This window comes from Zea mays, chromosome 1 (assembly GCF_902167145.1).
Source record: "Zea mays cultivar B73 chromosome 1, Zm-B73-REFERENCE-NAM-5.0, whole genome shotgun sequence".
Classification (NCBI taxonomy): Eukaryota; Viridiplantae; Streptophyta; class Magnoliopsida; order Poales; family Poaceae; genus Zea; species Zea mays.
Window position 1 is genome coordinate 225399584 of NC_050096.1, and position 24093 is coordinate 225423676.

At 45.1% G+C, this 24093-nt stretch overlaps 2 protein-coding genes across 2 annotated transcripts; one reads left to right on the forward strand and one right to left on the reverse strand.

The window, feature by feature from the left end:
• Positions 1 to 651: 651 nt before the first annotated feature.
• LOC100284859 (uncharacterized) lies at positions 652 to 16788 on the forward strand. The gene is made up of 4 exons (NM_001157754.2): positions 652 to 898; positions 1645 to 1775; positions 1897 to 2005; positions 16553 to 16788. Exons 1-4 carry the CDS (start codon positions 725 to 727, stop codon positions 16613 to 16615), a joined length of 477 nt encoding a protein of 158 aa, NP_001151226.1. The 5' UTR covers positions 652 to 724; the 3' UTR covers positions 16616 to 16788.
• A 2027-nt stretch (positions 16789 to 18815) lies between these two features.
• Positions 18816 to 19900, reverse strand: LOC103643338 (auxin-induced in root cultures protein 12). The gene has a single exon (XM_008666499.3). It carries the CDS (start codon positions 19753 to 19755, stop codon positions 19018 to 19020), a length of 738 nt encoding a protein of 245 aa, XP_008664721.1. The 5' UTR covers positions 19756 to 19900; the 3' UTR covers positions 18816 to 19017.
• Positions 19901 to 24093: the final 4193 nt, after the last annotated feature.

Below are 24093 nucleotides of genomic sequence, written 5' to 3' on the forward strand. Positions count from 1 at the left end.
ATAAGTAAATGTCAAGGACATAATGTACTTTTACCTGAGCTGTGTTTCATGACTATAAATAGATGAACAGTAGCACCGTATTGTTCACGCTGGATTGTAATCACTCTCGCATCAGCACCTTCGGTCAAGCCAAATGTACCAATGTAATACAAACTTTGTTAATATTCATGTGTACATTATGAAATATAAATGTGAATGAACCAATGAATTATATTCTTCATCTTTATGTATTCTTATTCATTTATAAAATGATGAATACATGTCTTTTATGACCTTCGTTCGATGATCATTATATCCGAGAGGAGGTAATGTTTTGGAGGACGAATATCTTAACATTTGACAATTGTGTTACCTTGTTCTTGATTAACAACATTTAAGAATAAGTGACCAACAAATAGTTATATTTGAAATTAAACTTATTTTTGTATGTTTGTTTCATATTTCGAGTGATCGATATATTAGAATTTAAGACTTTTTAGTAAATACAAGTTAACCGACGAAGAAAGAAGTTATCTGCATGGATGCGGACGTGATAAGGTTATATATCCGCGAGCTGATATAAGTAAAACTGACTACATATAGGAATATATCGGTTGCCATCCTATGTGGGCCCCGCTGCTCATACTCTTAAGACCGATCCGACCCAAAGCCAAACCCGATTGCCCTCGTAGTCGTTTGTCATCGCGCGACCGATTACCCCGCCGCCGCCGCGTCGGCAGCGGCGATGGCGTCGTCGTTGTCGCGGGCGCTGCTCCGCCGCGTCGCAGAACTGGCTAGAGGACGCCTCCGCGCCAACCACCGCATGCTCTCATCCGCGTCGTCCACCGCCGCCATCGAGAGGGCTTCGCAGTTGCCGGCGGAGGCCCAGGCCGTGCGCATGACGGAGGGTTGCGTGCGGGTACGTACATCCCTCCTACTACCTACTAGTAGGTCGTTTCGCTGCATTTTTCCAAATCCGTATGCTATTCTAGTTTGTTTTCTGTTTTAGTTGGGATTAATTTTGTGCTATCAATCGGCAATTTTAGAGAGGGTTTCCTCTTCCTAGTAGACTCTAGCCTCATATGGAGTATATGCGTTTTGTTGTGCTAGCTTAAATTGGTTTCGATTGAGTAAGCTAAATATACTTGGTTTGTAGTTGTGAATGAAGTTGTGTTTGGATAGAAGTGTTTGGAAAGAAGCTATCCACGTGTCCGAACCGTGATCAGACATTTTTCCTTTTAGTGCTCTCAAAAGCTTTTCATCTCTCCTTTCTCTTTCTTTATTCTTTTGGTGACATCTTGTTGGGTTTCAACTCTAATCTATTTCAACTTATTTGAGATTAAAAGACTATGTTGATGTATAGTTATGAATGAATCCAACATAATAAAATTGTTTTGGTTATGCTGAATTGTATCCTAGAAACATGATTCATGTTGCGAAACTGAAATAAATTGGCGATGATATATTATGACAGTGGATTGCTAAATTTGAACTCTTTCATTTATATGAGGAACTTTCTGACACACTAGGAATGCCCTTTGCTTGGTGCCAAGCTGAACTAGGCCATGCTGTTCGTATTCTGGGAAGAAACTGCTGTGGACATTCCTTTCATACTGTCCCTTTTATTATTGTCTATATTGCACTCAGTAATTTGACACTTTGCAGAGATTAAAAGAATTACATGCTAAAAAACCATCTGCTGAAGGTAAGATGCTGCGCTTAAGCGTTGAAGCTGGTGGATGTTCTGGGTTCCAATATTCTTTCGCTCTTGATGACAAGAAAAATGCAGATGACAGGTGAGTTGTTTGTTTTGATTAGTTTTCTAGGTTTTTTCCGTTGTGGAGCCTATGAATTTGTTCTGCATTTGTGGCCTGTGGTTTTCCTTGTTTCCTCAATAATTATATAATTTACTTGTAGGTTTTTTGAGACTGATGGTGTTAGATTGGTCGTGGATGACATCTCATATAATTTCGTAAAAGGTGCCACTGTGGATTACGAGGAGGAACTTATACGTTCAACATTTGTGGTTAGTTTGATCTTTGGATTTCATTTCTTTAGTTGGAATGTTTTATCAAGGGTACTTTAGTTCATATTTTCTCTGCATACTAGGCCAAGTAGAACAAAATATGTTTGCTCTTACGACCCGTTTGGATCCTTGGAATGGAATTCCATTCTAATAATAGTAAGTTAGACAAAGATTAATTAAGCTAATATGGTTTTATGCGAAATATATTTGTATACTTGGTATGATCTCTATGCTTAGGTTGTATGAGTGGCAAGTGGTAGAGCGCAGGCTGGAAGAACGGGGGTGAGAGGACACCGTGCTGTCGCACGGCTGGGAACAAGGAGAGGCAAGGAAATAATCTCTTCTTTAGATTAATTGCTCGCTAACCATCTTGGTTACAGAGATAGGACTTATATAGTCCCTGACCGAAACAAACTCCATATCCTAACAAACTCCCTCTAACAGCTCCTTATTTATAGGACTTATCTAATCTGTAACAAACTCCATATACTAACAAACTCCCTCTAACAGCTCCTTCTAGGACTTATCTAATCTGTTTGCAACATAAATTGCTAATAACTCTCTATGCCTTATCTGCGCCGTCCCTTACAATGGGTTGGCCAGTAGGCCTTTTAGACCTCCGGCTGTACACATTGCCGGTCATAATATCTCTCCCTCCCTCGACGAACAGCTCGTCCTCGAGCTGAAATTGAGGGTATGAAGCTGTGAACTGCTGCAGGGGCTCCCATGTTGCATCTTCTGGCTTTGCTTCACTCCACTGCACTAGCACGTGCCATTGTCCTCTGTTCAATCGGGCTCTGACAGCAGTCGACCGTTTGCTGGAGGCAGTAAGGGGGGAGTGCCCCGAAATGGCTTGAGGAGTCCCACATGGAAGATGTCATGAATGCGTGTCCCTTTTGGTAGCTCCAGTCTGTACGCCACAACGCCCACCCTTTCAATCACACGGAATGGTCCTGCATATCGTGGTCCCATCTTCCCTTTAGGGTGGTCGACTAGTGACTGGGCATTTCGATGTAGGAGACGGAGCCAAACCCAATCATCAATGCTGAACTCGAACTCACGGTGTCGCCCATCATAAAACTTGAGTGCGCGTTCTTGAGCTTGTAGTAGCCTGTCTCTGACCTCCCTAAGGAACAGGTCACGTTCCTGGAGCATCTGGTCCACAATTTGAGTTGCAGCAGTCCTAGGTTGATATGGAACAAGTGGTGGAGGATCTCTTCCATAAACTACACGAAATGGAGTTGTTTTCAGTGCTAAGTGGTATGATGTATTGTAGCAATACTCAGCCCAGGCTAGCCAGTCCATCCAAGCCCTAGGTCGATCCCCCGTGATGCATCTCAAATACATTGCAATGGTTTTGTTGACTACTTCAGACTGACCATCTGTTTGGAGATGAAATGTTGTACTCATCTTCAATTTCACCCCTGCAAGTTTGAAGAGATCTTTTCAAACGTTTCCTGTAAACACCGGATCCCGATCACTGACTATGGAACTTGGGAAGCCGTGTAGTCTTATTATGCCCTCAAAGAATGCTCGAGCTACTGTGGCTGCGTTGTATGGGTGACTCATGGCAATGAAGTGTGCATATTTAGAGAACCGATCAACCACTGTCAATATTACCGATTTTCCATGGACCTTTGGCAGACCCTCAATGAAGTCCATTGCAATATCTGCCCATACTTGTCGTGGTACTTCTAAAGGCTGAAGCAGGCCTGCTGGTTGAAGAGCCTCGGTTTTATTCTTTTGGCAGATGACACAGGAGCGCACCCAATCCTTTACTAGTGCCCTGTCTCTATGCATGAAGAAGTCTGATCTGCCTATGTAATGTCTTTTGTACTCCACAATGTCCTGCAGAATTTGCGGCCTCTAGTATTGCTGGAATGAGTGTGGAGGAGGCTGGTACAAGCACCCGGTTGCCATGCATTATTAGTCCCTCCTGTGTATGCCATGGATCCCCCAAGCTTTCTTCTTTGATCTGCGCACTGAGCTGCTGCCCTTCCTCGCTGTGTGCACATTCTTCTAGATCTTTGTACAGTTGGAAAGTGGGTGCTGTCAGAGCTTAAACTGATTCATTGGTTGTATCACGACGCGATAATGCATCCACCACTGTGTTAAGTCTTCCTGCCCTATATTCTACTTTGAAGTCAAATCCAAACAGTTTACTAATCCACTGATGTTGTGGTACTGTTGACAGTCGTTGGTCCAGCATATATTTGAGGCTAAAATGGTCAGTACACACCACAAACTGTCTACCCCATAAGTACGGACGCCAATGGCGTACTGCATGTACCAATCCAATGAGCTCTCTTTCATAGGCTGCTAGCTTTATATTGCGTGCTGCAAAGGGCTAGGGAATTTATCCTTGACTGTTTTCCCATTGAGTGCCCTGTAGGCAATGCAGAAACGCCATGAATTATCTGGTTTCTTTACTAGAAGTATTAAATTGCATGCACCAACCAGTTCAACCCAAAAGCTTAAGCTTATAGGAGAGGTGGACTATTCACTTATATTATATTCTAACACTCCCCCTCACGTCGAGCCTCTTTTGGGTCTCTGATGTGGAATATAGGAGCGAGCAACAATTATTTTATTTAATTATGCTAGCCAGGATTCAAACTTGAAATCTCTAGCTCTGATACCATATTAAGTTGCATGCACTAACCGGTTCAACCCAAGAGCTTAAGCTTATAGGAGAGGTGGACAATTCACTTATATTATATTCTAACAAGAAGGACATGTGCCGAAAAAGTTGAGGTGCTATATCTGATAATGCCTTGCTCTAACATGGTCGTGCACTGTGCCTCAAGCTCATCCTTTTGAAGCTGTGGGTACTTGTATGGCTGAACTGCTACTGGTATTGTTCCTGGCAGAAGATGGATCCTGTGATCACACCCACCTTCTAGCTAGGGGAAGGCCACTAGGTTTGGTAAACACTTCCTGGAACTTCTGTAGCAAGCGGTCCATCATAGGTTTTGAATCATCACTTGCTGCATTGTCTGTTCGGACTGCCGGATGCATGTGAATGTCATCTCGTGAGGAGCCCACGCTTTTCCATAGAATCTGCTTGCCTCGTCTCTAGAAGGCAAGGCACAAGTCTTCCAGATCCCAAAGGGTTGGCCCCAGGGTGCGCAGAAACTGGACTGCGATGATGATATCGAAGGAGTCCAGTGGAATGGCATACGCGTCCATTAGGAAGTCCTCGAGGCCGATAGTCATGCTAATGTTGTTTGGGAACCTGCAGCAGGAGACCTTGTCACCGTTTGCCACCGTGGCATTGTCACACCCGGGTTTCGGGGCACCAAGACCCGGACGCGAACATAATCACCAGGTGTGCTGGGACCAAGTCTCACACATATGATGAATCATGGCACATGATCGAATGTCACAACTTTACTATATAATAGGAGTTCTATACAAAATAAATAATTACATATAAGGAGACAACGGTCCAGCAACCCAAAGTTGACTGGGAGACGACGGCCTAGATCTCTCACAAACTCATCGCAGCATCCTCCTTGCGCCACATCCTGCGGTACTTGTTCTTGACCTGTGGGGGGGTGTGAGACAGCAAGAGTGAGCTCACATACGTTCATCGCTCAACAAGTTGTGGGGAATAATGTGCATGAACTCGCCAAAGGTGGGAGATCACGTGAAGTGTAAGGCTTACCAAAGAGGATGGTTAGAGCTGAGCATTGCTTTTAAAGTTGGTCAAAATTTTATTAACAGTTACTAAGTATAAGTAAATACCAACCCAATTAAATAGTAGAACAAAAGTAACATCATCACCTGCGATGCAATGCATATGACAAATTGAATTTAGTTCCATAAATTAATCATCAGAGAGTCCTGAGCTGCTCATGACCGTGAGCTCGGCTAGTATACCAGTTTTACACTCTGCAGAGGTGGTACCCTTTACCCACAAGTCATGTTACCCATCTGCCAAGGGATCGCGACTTCCCATACACCTCTACCGAGGAGGCGAGGCAGGGTAACACTACGAGGCCTTTACAAAGTTCCACTAGCTTCAGAAAACCCGCTACAGTTTATAGGAAGCTCCAATGCAGGAATCCCTTGCAGGACCGCCATCGCAGCAAAATCCTCCCGAGGGCCTCCCTACACTGACCACTCCCCTACTGCCCTTGCCCCTTTCGGGTAAGGTAGTCCTCCACTAGCTTTCCTAATTAATCAGCCAAGGGCGTCCATAAACCCTTGTGGTGGCACGTGGTTCTCAAGTTAAGCTCTATGTTCCAATTAACATTAATGATCATGACATGAACATAAATAGAATAACAAAAAGAATTGGAACATAGATATAATAAATGATTATCCCAAAACCATGTAAAGCAATAGCAAACTACTCAAGTGATTCCGGGGTAAACAAGGTAATGAGGTAAACAATCTAGGGTGACCTATCGGGTCCCATCAAAATTAACCTATGCATGAATAAGTGTGATATTAAAGAACATTATTGGGTAAAAAGTGGTCAAGAGCACAACTTGCCTGGGACTTGAGATTCCAGGTACCAGGATGATCTTCAGGTGACTCGTGTTCTCACTGCTAAACGTAGCAATATATACATAGTATAGCAAGAATTAACATTACACCAAACATGTAAATAAAATACACAGTAATAAACTAGACACTAAAATGAGATCATAGGAACTGGAATCATTAAATTTGGAGTTATAGAATTTAAGTTATGAATTTTCAAAGGTTTTATGTGTTTAAAATAGGATTAAGTGAGAAATAAAGTTCTTACTGTTTTTATGACAAAACAGGGACTCTAAGTGATAGATAATGAAATTACAAAATTTTAGGAACTGGAATGGAGTAATTTGGAGTTCATATGTATTTTCTATGAATTATTGAAGTTCTAGCAATTATTTTCCTATTAAAAATCTATTTTCTATTTCATTTATTTAATTTAAAAGATCTCTGGACTGGGCCTCAAAATCTGAGAACAGCAGGGTTTACTCTACAAAAATTCCTGTGACTCAGACTCAACCCACGCAGGACTGCGGGTTGATTCAGGCAAAGTATAGGGTCTCTTTAGAAAAATGTACCCACGAAGGGGTATGGAGTATTCAAATCCGTCCGATCTAAAACGGACCGCCCAGATCAGATCATTCCACGTAATGAACCAGTGTCGTCTACAGGCCGTTGGATCAAGATCCGAGGGCCCAAATTCATTTCTACATGAGCTAATCTCGGCCGCGCACGAGCAGATCAACGGCCCACGGGGCTTTCTCCCCAGATCTAAACCCGGCCATCCAAGAAAAGATCAACGACCAGAACTTTGTCTTCCTCCTCAGCCGGACGGCGGCTGCGCGCAGGCCCTCCCGCGGTGGATTCATCGCACGAGACCCAAGGCCGGCAGCCAGCCATCACCTACCCCCCAGTGCCACGCCGCGGTCAAGCAAGCCCCATGGCGGTGAACCAATCCCGCGCCCAGGTGTACTACCTCCCAAAACCGACTGGCCTTCTACCATGCGGAGATTCAGGCGAGTGTGCGTGTAAGTGCACTGTGCCGGTTCCTAAGGCGCAGAGAGCCCATGCTCGTATCGACGACCGATCCATAGCGGTCACATCCTACGGCAGGACGCGACAGCGGGGTACTCCGTACTCATCCATGGCGGAGGCCATGGCCAGCGCCCCCAACACGGCCCCAAGGAATACAGGGAAGAAGCAGACCCGCCCAGGCGCATGGCTACCGAAGCGGACGGAGTTAATCGATTCATAGGTCGTGGCGCATCGAATAGAGAACTTACCGAGGGTAGGTGCTACACCAAAGAGATCATCCAAGGGACGAAGTGACATGGTGGTGAGGGTTAGATTCCGATGATCCCGGCTTCCACCTCCACACGACAAGAACCCCAACGCCCTCTGCATGCTCCGCCCAACGCCCATGATCGCCCCAAGGGACCCGAGGTACAGCCAGTGTGGATTCACAACTCGGCGGACGATTCACCCACCAACTGCGTTCACGGCCGTGGAGGTGCTGTCGCGAGGTGGCGGTAGAGGCGAAATCAATGGGCGATGAACGCAGAGGAGAGGCTTCGGCTTGATTTTATACTCGTAGATCCACGGGAATCACGGAGGATTTGTGGGGAGTTAGTTGGGGAGCCCCCGCGCACAGCTCGGACGCAGAGAAGAGATAGGGGAGGAGAAGAGGTTGGTTCTGACCGGTGGGTCCAGATGACAGAGGAAGACCATGGCCGAGCACCAGTGCGTGACTGTCCTGGTTGACCCACACATCGGCACCGCGGGATGGAGTTGGGCCTGGCGCACGCGGAGGGAAAAACAGTAATGGGCCGAATGGCGTGTAGTGAGCCCGTCCAGCGTTTTTACCTTTTCTTTTATATTTTCTTTTATTTCTCTCTTTTTTTTTCCTTTCTCTTTTAAAATTCAAAATTTGAATTCCCTTTCCAACTCAAACTTCATGACAAATTTGTTCTCTCATTAAAGACTCATTTTAGACATGGTATGGATACATTTGTCTAAATTTAGTATTTACTTCATGATAATAGTGCTCTCTTTCTCAAATTTTAGAGTTTCTTTTAGATCTTAAATTCCCATTTGGGTATTAATATGTTTCTCTTTATTTTATTTTTGTATTGCCACAAAATGCACACAAAATAAAGTCCAGCATGATGCACAATTTAGTGACTTATCTTTTATTATTATTATTATTTTTTTTAAATATAGTGTTCACATGTGATGGTAAATATATGCAATACACATATAAATAAAGAAAAAAAATAATATTTTTTTCTTCTCCTTTTATAATATCACTTACAAATTGAGTATTACAAATCCTACCCCCCTTAAAAATAATCTCGTCCCCGAGATTTGTAAGAAAAGGGATACAATAGGTTTGGTCTAGAATTTTAGTTTCTCATTTGGTTTTGGGAATCAAAGTTTTGTTCAAGTTTTTACATATGAATATTGTATGTCTAGACATTTATTAGGTCAGATGAGGTACGGTTATGGCAAGTAGAGGCTGTGGCAAGGGTATAATAAGGAAAGACTTCATCCTGAACTCTGGATCTTGATTCCTCTCGCGATCTAACTTGATCTTTGAAGACTTGAGTTGATGCTTATCTTCCTTTGACGTGGTTGGTCTTCTTTGGCCTTTATTCTTGGAGTTATAATCCGAGTTAAGGACATATGGTTAAGATAGTTGTCGGTGCTTGGATGGGTAGGCCCAACAAGGTTTACTTTGCTTTTGGGATAAATGGGTTGGGCAACCTATAACATAGGCTAGGTTGTGGTTTCACGGACGAGTTGGTCTAAGACACCAATTCAGGTTTAGCACCCATTTATAGGAATATAATCTAATCTATGTTACCAGTATTAACTAACTTGTTTAAGTAACTTAGATTAGAGTAGCTCAACTTAAGGTTAGACTTCGTTAGGTTGGATTAATCTATCACATCAGATCAGATCTAGGTTAGATTGTTATGACTAGATAGACTAGATAAAATCTCATTAATTAGATCTTGGTTGTTACTTTAGGATGAGATAAGTAGAGTGGTTAGGGTAAGATGATTCCTTCAAGATAAGATGAATCTATTGGGATAAGAGAGAATCTTTTAAGATAAATGGATCTATATGAAATAGATACACTTTAATGGAGGATAATCTAAGTTGTTTATTTTTCTCATGAATTTTATTTATTCATATCTATACGTATATGTAGATGTAATTGTGGGTATTACTCCACAACTAATCACACTCAATCAAAGATCCAAATCAGACAAGTATCATAAGAACAAACATTCAAGTGCATAGATATATATATAAAAAATAGTTTTGTTTTTTTTGTTCCTAAGAGTAGGTCCCCTATTCCTAAAGGTCACCATAGGTACGAGATTTCAAAGTGTGAAATCCACATTTGTCTTCAGAAGAAAAAGGTAAGAATAATCAGAGTAAAGCGGAAATAGATGAGAAAAGATTAAGATAAGTTTAGAAAAGAATCAGAGTAGCAAAGGTAAGTAGATAATGGTTGTCCAGTTCTATCTAGGTCTCGTCCTACAGTCAACATTCCTCTGATACCACTTCTGTCACACCCGGGTTTCGGGGCACCAAGACCCGGACGCGAACATAATCACCAGGTGTGCTGGAACCAAGTCTCACACATATGATTAATCATGGCACATGATCGAATGTCACAACTTTACTATATAATAGGAGTTCTATACAAAATAAATAATTACATATAAGGAGACAACGGTCCAGCAACCCAAAGTTGACTGGGAGACGACGGCCTAGATCTCTCACGAACTCATCGCAACATCCTCCTTGCGCCACATCCTGCGGTACTTGTTCTTGACCTGTGGGGGGGTGTGAGACAGCAAGAGTGAGCTCACATACGTTCATCGCTCAACAAGTTGTGGGGAATAATGTGCATGAACTCGCCAAAGGTGGGAGATCACGTGAAGTGTAATGCTTACCAAAGAGGATGGTTAGAGCTGAGCATTGCTTTTAAAGTTGGTCAAAATTTTATTAGCAGTTACTAAGTATAAGTAAATACCAACCCAATTAAGTAGTAGAACAAAAGTAACATCATCACCTGCGATGCAATGCATATGACAAATTGAATTTAGTTCCATAAGTTAATCATCAGAGAGTCCTGAGCTGCTCATGACCGTGAGCTCGGCTAGTATACCAGTTTTACACTCTGCAGAGGTGGTACCCTTTACCCACAAGTCATGTTACCCATCTGCCAAGGGATCGCGACTTCCCATACACCTCTACCGAGGAGGCGAGGCAGGGTAACACTACGAGGCCTTTACAAAGTTCCACTAGCTTCAGAAAACCCGCTACAGTTTATAGGAAGCTCCAATGCAGGAATCCCTTGCAGGACCGCCATCGCAGCAAAATCCTCCCGAGGGCCTCCCTACATTGACCACTCCCCTACTGCCCTTGCCCCTTTCGGGTAAGGTAGTCCTCCACTAGCTTTCCTAATTAATCAGCCAAGGGCGTCCATAAACCCTTGTGGTGGCACGTGGTTCTCAAGTTAAGCTCTATGTTCCAATTAACATTAATGATCATGACATGAACATAAATAGAATAACAAAAAGAATTGGAACATAGATATAATAAATGATTATCCCAAAACCATGTAAAGCAATAGCAAACTACTCAAGTGATTCCGGGGTAAACAAGGTAATGAGGTAAACAATCTAGGGTGACCTATCGGGTCCCATCAAAATTAACCTATGCATGAATAAGTGATATTAAAGAACATTATTGGGTAAAAAGTGGTCAAGAGCACAACTTGCCTGGGATTTGAGATTCCAGGTACCAGGATGATCTTCAGGTGACTCGTGTTCTCACTGCTAAACGTAGCAATATATACATAGTATAGCAAGAATTAACATTGCACCAAACATGTAAATAAAATACACAGTAATAAACTAGACACTAAAATGAGATCATAGGAACTGGAATCATTAAATTTGGAGTTATAGAATTTAAGTTATGAATTTTCAAAGGTTTTATGTGTTTAAAATAGGATTAAGTGAGAAATAAAGTTCTTACTGTTTTTATGACAAAACATGGACTCTAAGTGATAGATAATGAAATTACAAAATTTTAGGAACTGGAATGGAGTAATTTGGAGTTCATATGTATTTTCTATGAATTATTGAAGTTCTAGCAATTATTTTCCTATTAAAAATCTATTTTCTATTTCATTTATTTAATTTAAAAGATCTCTGGACTGGGCCTCAAAATCTGAGAACAGCAGGGTTTACTCTACAAAAATTCCTGTGACTCAGACTCAACCCACGCAGGACTGCGGGTTGATTCAGGCAAAGTATAGGGTCTCTTTAGAAAAATGTACCCACGAAGGGGTATGGAGTATTCAAATCCGTCCGATCTAAAACGGACCGCCCAAATCAGATCATTCCACGTAATGAACCAGTGTCGTCTACAGGCCGTTGGATCAAGATCCGAGGGCCCAAATTCATTTCTACATGAGCTAATCTCGGCCGCGCACGAGCAGATCAACGGCCCACGGTGCTTTCTCCCCAGATCTAATCCCGGCCATCCAAGAAAAGATCAACGACCAGAACTTTGTCTTCCTCCTCAGCCGGACGGCGGCTGCGCGCAGGCCCTCCCGCGGTGGATTCATCGCACGAGACCCAAGGCCGGCAGCCAGCCATCACCTACCCCCCAGTGCCACGCCGCGGTCAAGCAAGCCCCATGGCGGTGAACCAATCCCGCGCCCAGGTGTACTACCTCCCAAAACCGACTGGCCTTCTACCATGCGGAGATTCAGGCGAGTGTGCGTGTAAGTGCACTGTACCGGTTCCTAAGGCGCAGAGAGCCCATGCTCGTATCGACGACCGATCCATAGCGGTCACATCCTACGGCAGGACGCGACAGCGGGGTACTCCGTACTCATCCATGGCGGAGGCCATGGCCAGCGCCCCCAACACGGCCCCAAGGAATACAGGGAAGAAGCAGACCCGCCCAGGCGCATGGCTACCGAAGCGGACGGAGTTAATCGATTCATAGGTCGTGGCGCATCGAATAGAGAACTTACCGAGGGTAGGTGCTACACCAAAGAGATCATCCAAGGGACGCAGTGACATGGTGGTGAGGGTTAGATTCCGATGATCCCGGCTTCCACCTCCACACGACAAGAACCCCAACGCCCTCTACATGCTCCGCCCAACGCCCATGATCGCCCCAAGGGACCCGAGGTACAGCCAGTGTGGATTCACAACTCGGCGGACGATTCACCCACCAACTGCGTTCACGGCCGTGGAGGTGCTGTCGCGAGGTGGCGGTAGAGGCGAAATCAATGGGCGATGAACGCAGAGGAGAGGCTTCGGCTTGATTTTATACTCGTAGATCCACGGGAATCACGGAGGATTTGTGGGGAGTTAGTTGGGGAGCCCCCGCGCACAGCTCGGACGCAGAGAAGAGATAGGGGAGGAGAAGAGGATGGTTCTGACCGGTGGGTCCAGATGACAGAGGAAGACCATGGCCGAGCACCAGTGCGTGACTGTCCTGGTTGACCCACACATCGGCACCGCGGGATGGAGTTGGGCCTGGCGCACGCGGAGGGAAAAACAGTAATGGGCCGAATGGCGTGTAGTGAGCCCGTCCAGCGTTTTTACCTTTTCTTTTATATTATCTTTTATTTCTCTCTTTTTTTTTCCTTTTTCTTTTCAAATTCAAAATTTGAATTCCCTTTCCAACTCAAACTTCATGACAAATTTGTTCTCTCATTAAAGACTCATTTTAGACATGGTATGGATACATTTGTCTAAATTTAGTATTTACTTCATGATAATAGTGCTCTCTTTCTCAAATTTTAGAGTTTCTTTTAGATCTTAAATTCCCATTTGGGTATTAATATGTTTCTCTTTATTTTATTTTTGTATTGCCACAAAATGCACACAAAATAAAGTCCAGCATGATGCACAATTTAGTGACTTATCTTTTATTATTATTTTTTTTTTAAATATAGTGTTCACATGTGATGGTAAATATATGCAATACACATATAAATAAAGAAAAAAAATATATTTTTTTTCTTCTCCTTTTATAATATCACTTACAAATTGAGTATTACAGGCATTGAGACCTTGGCTGGGGCTGTACTCCAGTTTCAGAGTGCTTGCAGTGCCTAAGTTGGTATAGTTGTGAGTAGAACCCGTGTCCAGTAGTGTTGTGAGAGCCTATCCTCTGATAGATACCTCCAGCTGCATTGTGCCCTCAGATTGAATACCAGTCAAAGCATGCAGTGATATCACTGGTTTTGGTTCCTCAGGATCGGTCTCCATTGCTTCTCCCTCAAAATCAGCGATCTCTAGATAGAATAGCCGAGGGCATCTATGTCCTCTGACATACTGCTCGTCACAATTGTAACAGAGCCCCTGACGTCGACGCTCGACCATCTCGGCCGATGTCAGCTTCTTGAATGGTCGTTGCGGCGCTGTACTGACTGCTGTTGGAATTTGTGGGTGTGGTGCTGGGACAGAAACTGATGGGCGCTGGGGCTATCGTAGAGCCTTGCTGGGTGTTGCTGTTGGATGGATGTCTAGGGCCTGGGATCTCCTTTCATATGCTCGTGCTAAGCTCAGGGCTTGATTAAGGTCTCGTGGCGCCATAAGCTCCTCATCGATCTTGATCCGATCCGGTAGTCCTTAGTGAACAGCTGCACCTGCTGCTCCTGAGAGAGAGGTGCTGTTTGGACTAGCAGATTCCAAAATCTTTCTTGATAATCATCCACTGTCGTGCGAAAGGGTAGTCGTGCCTGTTCACCCAATGGATTGCTGCGAAGTGGCGGTCCAAATCTTTGTTGGCAGAGCTGTTTGAAATGAGACCATGACAATGGTGGTGCATCACGCTGGAGCTGTCCATACGGGCGACCCCTGTCATGTGATAGGAGGCAACCAGCCTTCTCTTCTATCGTGCGTTGGCCGTCGAAGAACTGGTCACACTGTGGTGGTGGTGTATGCGACGGCGGAGGTTTGGATGGGCTGCGGGGGTAAGGATCCCTCAGGGACTACTGTGGCTGGCAGCAGGCCGCCGTACCCTGGCATGCCGTAGGGGCAGCCAAATGGATGTGTATCAGCTGAGGTTCCTGGGTTTTTTTCCATGGCCGTGACGCGAGATGAGATGAAGGACATCTGGGAGTTGAACTTCCCCAGCTGGCGTTGCATGTCGGCTAGCATCGTGGTGATCGACTCCATCGATGGCGGCACCGTGGCGGAGGCCAAACTATCGCCGGCGTTGGACCCTGGCATCTCCGATATCAGGTTGGTATGATCTCTACTCCGATACCAGGCTGTACACATTGCCGGTCATAACAATACTATTATTAACAATATTTGTGGGATATTTATGTTCTACATGTTACTATTAGAGGAGTGAGCCGAAGAGCGTCTTATAAGTTGCAGAGTAGAAACATATTCCGTTGATACATAAAATCATTTCTCATACCACACCCCATAATTCGAGATAGGTTTATATCTGAGCTTTGGAAAGTGATGGAATGTCAAATTCCAAGTCAATTAGACTACTTTATTAAGTAAATTTCAATTCCTCAAAAATGAATAGATTCAAACAGCCCCTTAGGTCTAGTTTGGCAACACCATTTTTCAAAGGGATTCTCATTTTCCCAAGAGAAAATGAACTAATTTTCTTTGAGAAAATGAAAATCCCTAGGGATGCCAAACTAGCCCTTAAAGGTTTTTACTTAGTTTTTTTTACTCTGATGGTTCTTCCTTAGTTGGCATGGCGTTTCCTTGCCTTATGGCAACATGGCATCCAATCAACCAGGGTTTAATGCCAAGGGCCTCGCCTGTATTTCCTGACATATAGGCGATACATGGGGTGCTATTTTAGTTTTTACTAGTCAATTTTTCTATTGCTTACCCTCACTGACTCAACCTCCCACCATTCACCTGTCAATTCTGCTGCCTCCTGCTCCATTTCCTATTCCCATTTTTCCTGAGGATGGTCCTCCATTTCAGTACTGAAGAATTGGGATAGGGAGGTAAGAGAAGAGAAGAAAGCTTGACAGTGGTAATGGGGCTAATGCAACCATTTCTGGCCTAGGTCTTATCCATGAATATGTATGCATGGCTGTTATCGGTGTCAACAGAGACCAATGAGCCAGCCAGCCACGGAAGAGGTGCATGGGCAACACGTGGCAATGGATCAGATTTGTTAGTATGATTAAATTAAACTGTCAAATTAATTTATGGGTTATTAGATTAGGGTTGTGTCAGCGGGCTCTGTAGAAACATGCCCTATATCCTCATTGAAATCAATCAATGAAGAATCAGTTAAGCCATTCGAATCTATAATCTAATGTAATCCCTCCCCAGCAGCCAACTCCACCTGACTGACCTCCTGGCGGTGTTGGTCCCAATTCCCAAATGACGTACTGTTCATGACAGAGGCATACCATACTGCAACCGATACAGATACACTTTTTTTTGGACTGTGTTTAAGATAGGCTGAAAGGATGAAGACTTTGTTATTTCTCTGTAAAAAAATGGCTACATGCTGTAGTGTATGGCTCAGTTCATTGTGGTGGTGGTTTCCACAGTCCTTGTTAGCTTCTGCTTGAAAATGGTGTCGTTGAAATAGTTTATGTGCCGAGATGCTGATGGTTTTGGAACTAAACTTTAAATACCTATTACCAGAGCCTTAATTTTTTTAGCCTTGAAGTCTATTATGTTGAAGTTCTAAAATGAATGAGATGTTTTATTTACTAGGCTTTAATGTTTGCCTCACTTTCCCCAGCACACATGTTTCACGTAGTTGTACTTATCATTGCTTTAAAAGTTTTTTTCTTGGTATGTTCACTCGAATTTTGTTTTCTGGGTAGTGGATGGGTTATGGTCTATGGGGGAGTGGGTTCAGGTGTTGCCCACTGGGCAAGTGGTCCTTGAACTTATTTACTCTGCTATTTTTGTTAGTTTCATGCTACACAGCTACCTTGGCTGTTGAACTCAGCTGAGAACATCTTTATTCTTGCGTTCTATTGTGATTTATACCTGCCTTGACGATATGCAGGTTTCAACAAATCCCAGTGCTGTTGGAGGCTGCAGTTGCAAGAGTTCTTTCATGGTGAAATAGCTTCAATGTTACCTTGAAGAGATCAATAACCGGAGTTCTGTAGCGAAACATACGCTTTAGATCTGAGTGTACAATTGGTATTTTTTGGTAGCTCTTGAGATGTTTCTTTTTGAGTTTTATTACCTTAAAGAGAACAATAACCAGAAATATCAATCACAAACTGTCTGGTTCAATTTGTATCTCTAACATGTGAAATGATGACAAATTTATGTACATGTAATCTTATGGCTATTAACATTTGACTCTATGTCGCTTTTACAACAACATAGCCTTCTAGTCCCAAACTGGGGTAGGCTAGAGTTAAAACCGAATATGATGTCACCAAAAAGGAACGAGAGAGAAAGGGGAGGGAAAAGCTTTTGAGAGCACTAAAAAGAAAAATGCCTAATTACGGTTCGGACACGAGGATAGCTTCTTTCTAAGCACTTCTATTCAAACACAACTTCATTGGGATATTTTGTTCCTTCGAGTCTCTTTTGATTGTCTCCTCTAATGTCAAGTTTGGTCGACCTCTACCTTTTTTCACATTATTGTCCCGTCTTATGTTGTCTCTATACACCGGTGTCTCTAGAAGTCTTTGGTAGACATGTTCAAACCATCTTGACCGGTTTTGAATAAGCTTTTCTTCAATTGATGTTACTCATAGCCGATCGCGTATGTCATTGTTTTTCATTCGGTCCAATCTTGTGTGTCCACATATCCAACGCAACATACGCATCTCTGCGACACTTAGTTGTTGGATATGTCGTCTCTTAGTAGGCCAACGCTCAGCCACATATAACATAGCATGCCTAATCGATGTCCTGTAGAATTTGCCTTTCAACTTATGTGGCACTCTCTTGTCACATATGCTCCCGATGCTTGACGCTATTTCATCCACCCCGTTTTGATTCTATGGCTAACATCTTCATCAATATCACCATCTCTTTGTAGCATCGATCCCAAATAACGGAAGGTGTCCTTTGGTACTACATGGCCTCCCAAACTTACATCTTCATCCTCACTAATTGTAGTACCAAAGTCACATCTCATATACTCAGTTTTGGATTGGGTTTATATAGGAGGCTTCATTCCCCTTATATAGTCGAGAAAGTGGGTGTTCGTCTTTACATGACAATTTTTGATGGGTATATTATTTCCCGCCTTTGGGTCGTAGGTTGTCTCCTACGCTCCCGAAGGCATGCCATCACTCATGTTTGCCCCAAGATCCTATCATTTCTTGTCTAACCTGACTAGAGGGCAGTTAGTCCTTCTAGAGGGGCATTTGTGGCCTAGGTGCATCCCTAGGGGTATGATGAGTAGTTTGCCTTGGAGTTGTCTCCATCAACTGGGGAATGGTGAGTAGTTTGCCTTAGAGTTGTCTCCACCAATTTACATCTTGTTTGAGGCGTCTAACCGCCCTACACTCATTATGAGGCCCATTTGGCCTGCAGGTCATTGTTGTCTTTTGAGGAGCCGAGCGATTGGAAAAATACTTTGGAGTCTTTCATACTATACATGTTTTTACCCGGTGTACGTCAGGAGCGTGCATCGGATAGTTGGAGGATCATGAATGTGTTAGCCTTCCATAGAGGTTTATGGCACCTCTAGTCTGTGGCGTTATAGTCTTATCAGGATTTTACGGCCTAGGCTGACCTAGCTTAAAGTGGTTGAGGTCGAGGGACTTCTAGACAAAGAGCCAACTTGGTTGGGATCGCTATTGTCGGGTTTGACTTAGTCGGGGTGATCAAGTCAGGGGAGCTCTAGTTGGGACTAATGTGGTTAGGGTAATCAAATTAAGGCTGCTTTGGTCTAGGCCGACCTGGTCGGGATAATCAAGTCAAAGCTATTTTAGTTAGGGTTATGTTGTATGATGTTTTTTCTTAGAGTGGGCCTTTCAGTTTGTCTTTGGGTACTCCTAGTACAGGTACACATCAGAGGTTGTATCTATCTTTGTTGCTTCCTTAAAAGTCCGCAGGAGTAGAAAACAACACAAGTTGACAAGGACACAAAAATACAACGAATGATGTGGTTTATACACGTAGTGTTTGGTTCTCGAGCGAGGTAAAACTTAGCGGCTTTGTTCTAACTTTTGTATTGTTTGACCGAGGGAAGAATGAAACAAAGCAGCTACAAAAAGAGAATATTTCCTAATATATTGAATACTATCGCTTAAAAAACAATCAAACTTTTTCGCACACGAATGTTGTTGTTCGAAGCCACTCCCTAAGAATGTGAGAAGTATATAACGTTTCAACCAAACATACGATAGAGCGGCTTGGTTCTATATAACCAAATAAAAAACAACACGACTATATCCTAACTTACAAATACGGAACATAACCATTATATTTTCAGAAACTAAAATGGAACCATCTCATCCAACTATACTTGACAACCAAATACTGCATTAAAACTTTCACCTATCCGACCATCGCCCAGAAACCCAGCAATGCAAGTACAACGCGTGCCGTCGGGGAGAGGGAGACGCTGTCCGTCTCTGCCCCCCGTGACATCTGCCTGCCTGACGGCGTCGTGTCGCTGGACGTGCCGCCGGCGTGCGCTGGAGGGCTTGCGGCGGTCCCGACGGAGAGGACGAGCTTGCCCATAGCAGCCAGGTTTTCGGGGGCCATGGCGTGCGTATCGGGCACTCCTCTGGTGACCGAGGGCCCGACCTGCCACACCTGGTTCACCACTTTGATGCCCTTGTCCAGCTGCAGCGTGGCGTACAGCCGGATCCTCCCGCCACTGGCCACGTCGGCGGCGAAGCCGGCGGTGGGGAACGCGATGGGCGTCGAGGCGGCGCCAACCGCGTAGCTGGTGATGTTGTAGGTTCTGACGGTGGGCACGGACGAGGAGGCGCCAGGCACGAAGGCCAGCAGCGCTTGCGTGCCCACCATGCCGTTGCCAGTGGGGTTGATGCCCCAGGCCACCCACCCGCCGGGCGCTGCCGGCACGGCCACGAAAGCCAGCGACAGCAACGGCCCGGACGCGTAGTCGTAGTAGGTCCAGTGCAGCGCCGTGCCGAGCTCCGGGAGGTCCTGGCACGTCACGTAGGTCTTCCCTGATGGGAAGACCTCACTGGCGCACGCGGACATGACCGCCGGCAGGGCCAGCGTGAGCAGGAGCACCACAAGCTGGTGAACCGCCGCCGAAGCCATGAACAGTTGACGCTGATCCTCTGACTACTTCAGTTCAGCAGCCGCCGCCTCTGTTACTGCTAGCTGCTGCTCTGTTCTACTATACTAGTGCGTGGGCTTAATTCGATTGGATCAGGCGTAATAACGCTGTGGCGAAACACAAAAGTATCTCGAGTGCCGATCCCATCTCATCACTAGCAGATTGCGACGTCCAATCAAGTATCAAAGGCTGATTAATGTCTAGATGGATACGGTGAAGAGCACGTTGACACTGACGTCAACACAAGCTCAGAAGAAAACTTACGTTGAATTTTTCTTTTCGGCCGCCAACCAAATATGCCCCGAGGTCTTTGGATCCGTGCTAAATAAGTTACTGTAGATTTGTTCGGAGTTAAAACAGTCTAACTTCGATCAAATTTATAGTGGGGGTTGCGCCTTTGCATAAGGTCTTCAAACCCATCAATGTCATCTATCTCCGTACTTGTTTCATAAACAACTAAATAACCTTCGTCAGAAAAAATAGGTAACAGCTTCAGGGCAGAAGACCAGGGACAGAAATGAAGCGCCACAAATTAATCGAAACATTATTGGTCGGACGGTTTGGCTCATCGGTCGTGGCCTGTCTTCGGATGACGCGGTCCAGCAGTTTCTTGCGGAGTAAGCTGAATCTGCGTGCTAGTATGTTATTAGAACAACACAGTGACGGACAGCATCATTCCATGATTTGAACCAAACGCGGATGTAGGCTCGGACGTAGATCTGGATGACTCTGGAAGCAGCTCAACCTAGAAACAAAACATACCATAAGAGTAGACAAGGGAGAGAAATGAAGCGCCACAAATTAATCCAAACAAGTAACTAAGGGTGTCTCCAACAACGTCCCTTAAATTTTATGCTCTAAAAAATATTCATTTTCCTTTACAACACACTCTAAAATATTTCGTCCTCTATATATTCCTCGTCTCCAGCAGCATCTTCTAAATTCCATCATTTATATCCATTCTCTACACTTTCTTCTTCCATATTTACAAAAAAATCAAAACTGTATTTTCTCACAAAAAATTGAGACCTTTACAAATTCAAATTAGTTTTTATTCGTATTAATAAATACCTTTTACAACGGCGGCGTTCAGGTCGTTGGGAATTTCCTTTTTCCCGTTCCTGTGCCTCTGGTCGACCAGGTTGGGCCACGCGAAGACCAGAACAGTGCCGCCACCGATCTCCTGTGCATCGTGGCAGTCAACCACCTAAACACCGCTGCAACTGAGCTTCTCCATGCTCGTGGTGCTCCTCCCTAGCCGAGCTCCTTCACTCTGTCGCATCCGACCTTCTCCGCGTCGCCTGCCAACGACGTCGTCACCGCCTACCCCAACCTCCATGTCCGGGAGCTTCAGCTACAGGACACGCTCGTTGCCGGCGATGCCCTCACCGTAGCTGTCTACTCGCACAATGCGGTGTCCTGGTGGAAAAGCCGCGCTCGGTTGGCCGGACAGCGCGTGCACAGTGATCCGCTAAGAATAGCATGTGCAAGTACCGACCACTATTTTATGGGAAGCTTTACAGTTCGTTGTTGGACGCTATAGAGGAGGTTGCGCTCGCCACATTTAGGGTATAGAACGGTATATAGTTCCTTGTTAGAGAGAGTCTAAGAGACGAACGAGAACTTGAGCAGCATACCCAACATGGCTTAAGGAGAAAAGGTACCATAATACCCTCGACGGGCTCTATAGGTTGTATGTATAGAACTTGGGACATAAATGTAATTTCTTTAGAAGTTGTACGCCGAGCTGATCCTATAAATAGGGATATAGTGCCCATGCAGAAGTCGGGCTGCGGTTCAAGTGCTCATATATTTTCGAGTCCTCTAAGAGGGACTACAGACGTCTAAGAGGAGGGTGAATTAGGACTTCTTCAGACACTCATCAAGTGCCTCAAAGGTATATTTGTAATTAACCGTTGATCGAAGGAAAAAGGATAAAAGTTCAAGTTTATGACTGAAGGGACTACAGACATCTAAGAGGAGGGTGAATTAGGACTTCCAATTTTATCACTAATGTAGGACACACATAATTGTACTAAAAATACCTATACAAATAACTTAATCAATAATGTGCAAACTATGTTTTGTCTAAGTGTTGCTATCTCTACTGCAAAAGAAGTTATGCAACCTAAGTTCGAATCCTATATTCTAAACTAAGAACAGTAAAGATTGCAACTTGAGTAAACAATGTAAATGTGGAAGCTTAAAGATAAAGGTAGAGATGCAAACTCCCATGAATGCACTGGTATTTTTACCAAGGTATCCAGAACTGTGCAAGTTTCTGACTAATTCTCGTTGGTGCCGCTACGCAAGCGAAGCCGACACGAGGGCCAAGCACCTAGTCGAGTTACTGCTTAGAGAGTCGCGAGCCTTCTCCACGCACAAGTGGTGCTCCGCTTTTTGCCTCCTCTCTGACGCTCCTCGCCGTCTTCACTATCGAGTTTTCGGCCAAAACGCCACGAGTATCATTCCCTCCGATACACGGTGGCGGCCACACCACAAACGCAGTTGGTGTGGTCTCGCAATATTCTTGCCCCAGTCGGTAAACTATTACAACGACTTGCAAAAGAGCAAAGGGTTTTGAGGGTTTTTCTAACCTCACTCAATCAACTAGAACTAAACCTAGAGCAAGCACAATAGCGGTCTAACTAATCTAAGCACTTCCCAAAGTACCTACATTAATCACCGAGTGACTCAATTAAGCACTTGGTGTTTGTAGCTTTGGATATGTGTCTCACTTGAGTTGGTAAGTTGCTTGGGTTCCCACAAACTCAAATGACCGGCTAGGGGGTATTTATAGAGCCCCTATCCCTGTAGCCGTTGGAGGAAAGCAGCTCTGTTTACGTCGCACCAGATTGGTCTCGTGCGTCACCACACCATGGATTTAGTGGCTCCACATCAGTTAGCCATTGGAAAACCTAACAAAATTTCTGCACATGTTTGAAATATTTAAATTTGAATTTGTGGTTTGGTTGGATTTGAATTCAAAAGAGAAAATAAAAAGAAAAGGAATTAGAAATTCAGAATAAAAGGAAAATAGAAAAGCAGCCTAGCCTATCTATCCCTCGGCCATTCAGCCCACCAGGCCCAGCTTGCGTCCACTCGCACCCGCCCCCTCTCTCCCTCTGCTAGGTGGACCCAACCTGTCTGTGCCCCTCGCCCTCACACGCGCCCCTGCTCTCCCTTAGCGCAGCGCGCCCTGCCCATCAGCGCTGAACTGTTTCCCCCTCGTGCGCGACTGTGCCTCTGTGCCCTAGGCCTGCCCTGTCAGTCCCGCCTTCCCCGTAACCGCCGCTGACCCGCGCGCGCAAGCACGCCGAGAAAGCCGGCCACGTCACCTACCCACACCCCCAGCTCCCTTTTGAGCCCCACCCGCACCCGCTCTCCCTCCTCTGCCTCATTTCACCCGCTCTAAACCTCTCTCGTGCTCCACCGCCACCGCCCGAGCGCACTAGAGAAGCGCGCCCACCGCATTGTCTGCCCGAAGCTCCAAGCGTCGTGTCGAGCCTCCCCGAGCACCATCCCGAGGTAAGGAACCATCCCTGTGCCCTTCCTGCCCTGATTCCTTTCCCTCTACGGCGAATTTGCGCTCGTCGGAGCTCTAACGTGCTGGTTCACCGCGCCCGCTTGGCGTCTGGCCGATTCAACCCCGCCTCGTGCCATGCTTTGGCCCTAGGCGTCCCTCACCCCGCACCGGAGCTAGCGCTGGCCTCGGCGCACCTGATTCCCCCTCCCCGCGGCTGGGATTGCTCGCTGGAGTAGCCTCGACCCTCCCAGAGCGCCCCCTCCGCCATCCACTCGCCCCCAATCACGTTCTCACATCCGGAACCCCTCCATCGAGTTCGTTGGGTCCCCCTCACTGGTCCTGTCCAACTCTGGCAACCTCAGACCCCCCGGAGCCCACGCCTGTCCCATCTCCGGTGACTTCACCACCGCGGACGAAGGAACGCCTGCCGCCGTGTCGTTAACCTCTCTGGCGCCTGATCCCAACCGTTGAACCCTGATCCAGCGGTCCAGATCACTGGATATAGCTTCACGTGGGTGCCTGTAAGATCCCTGTTTTTGATCCCAAGGTTAAAAACCCTAAACTCCAAACCCCCCATTATTCCTCTTAAGATCTCATCTCAGGAGAATTTCATTCATCATATGCATACACCATGATTGCTAGTAGCACTTCAGCTATAGTATTTCATTTTGGCGCCTAGGAAACATAAATGAATATTTGTATAAGGGAGAAAAGGAATTAAGGAAAAAAGAAAAAAGAGAAAATAAAGAGAAAAAGGAAAAATCCTCCCCCTCCTCGGCTGGGCCGATTTCGG

What these genes read in the sequence shown, in the direction of transcription:
- LOC100284859 (NM_001157754.2), top strand. Translation starts at nt 725, where the DNA reads ATGGCGTCGTCGTTGTCGCGGGCGCTGCTCCGCCGCGTCGCAGAACTG. An exon ending in TGACGGAGGGTTGCGTGCGG is followed by an intron (nt 899 to 1,644) that starts GTACGTACATCC and finishes GACACTTTGCAG; the next exon opens with AGATTAAAAGAATTACATGC. An exon ending in TTATACGTTCAACATTTGTG is followed by an intron (nt 2,006 to 16,552) that starts GTTAGTTTGATC and finishes GACGATATGCAG; the next exon opens with GTTTCAACAAATCCCAGTGC.
- LOC103643338 (XM_008666499.3), bottom strand. Translation starts at nt 19,755, where the DNA reads ATGGCTTCGGCGGCGGTTCACCAGCTTGTGGTGCTCCTGCTCACGCTG.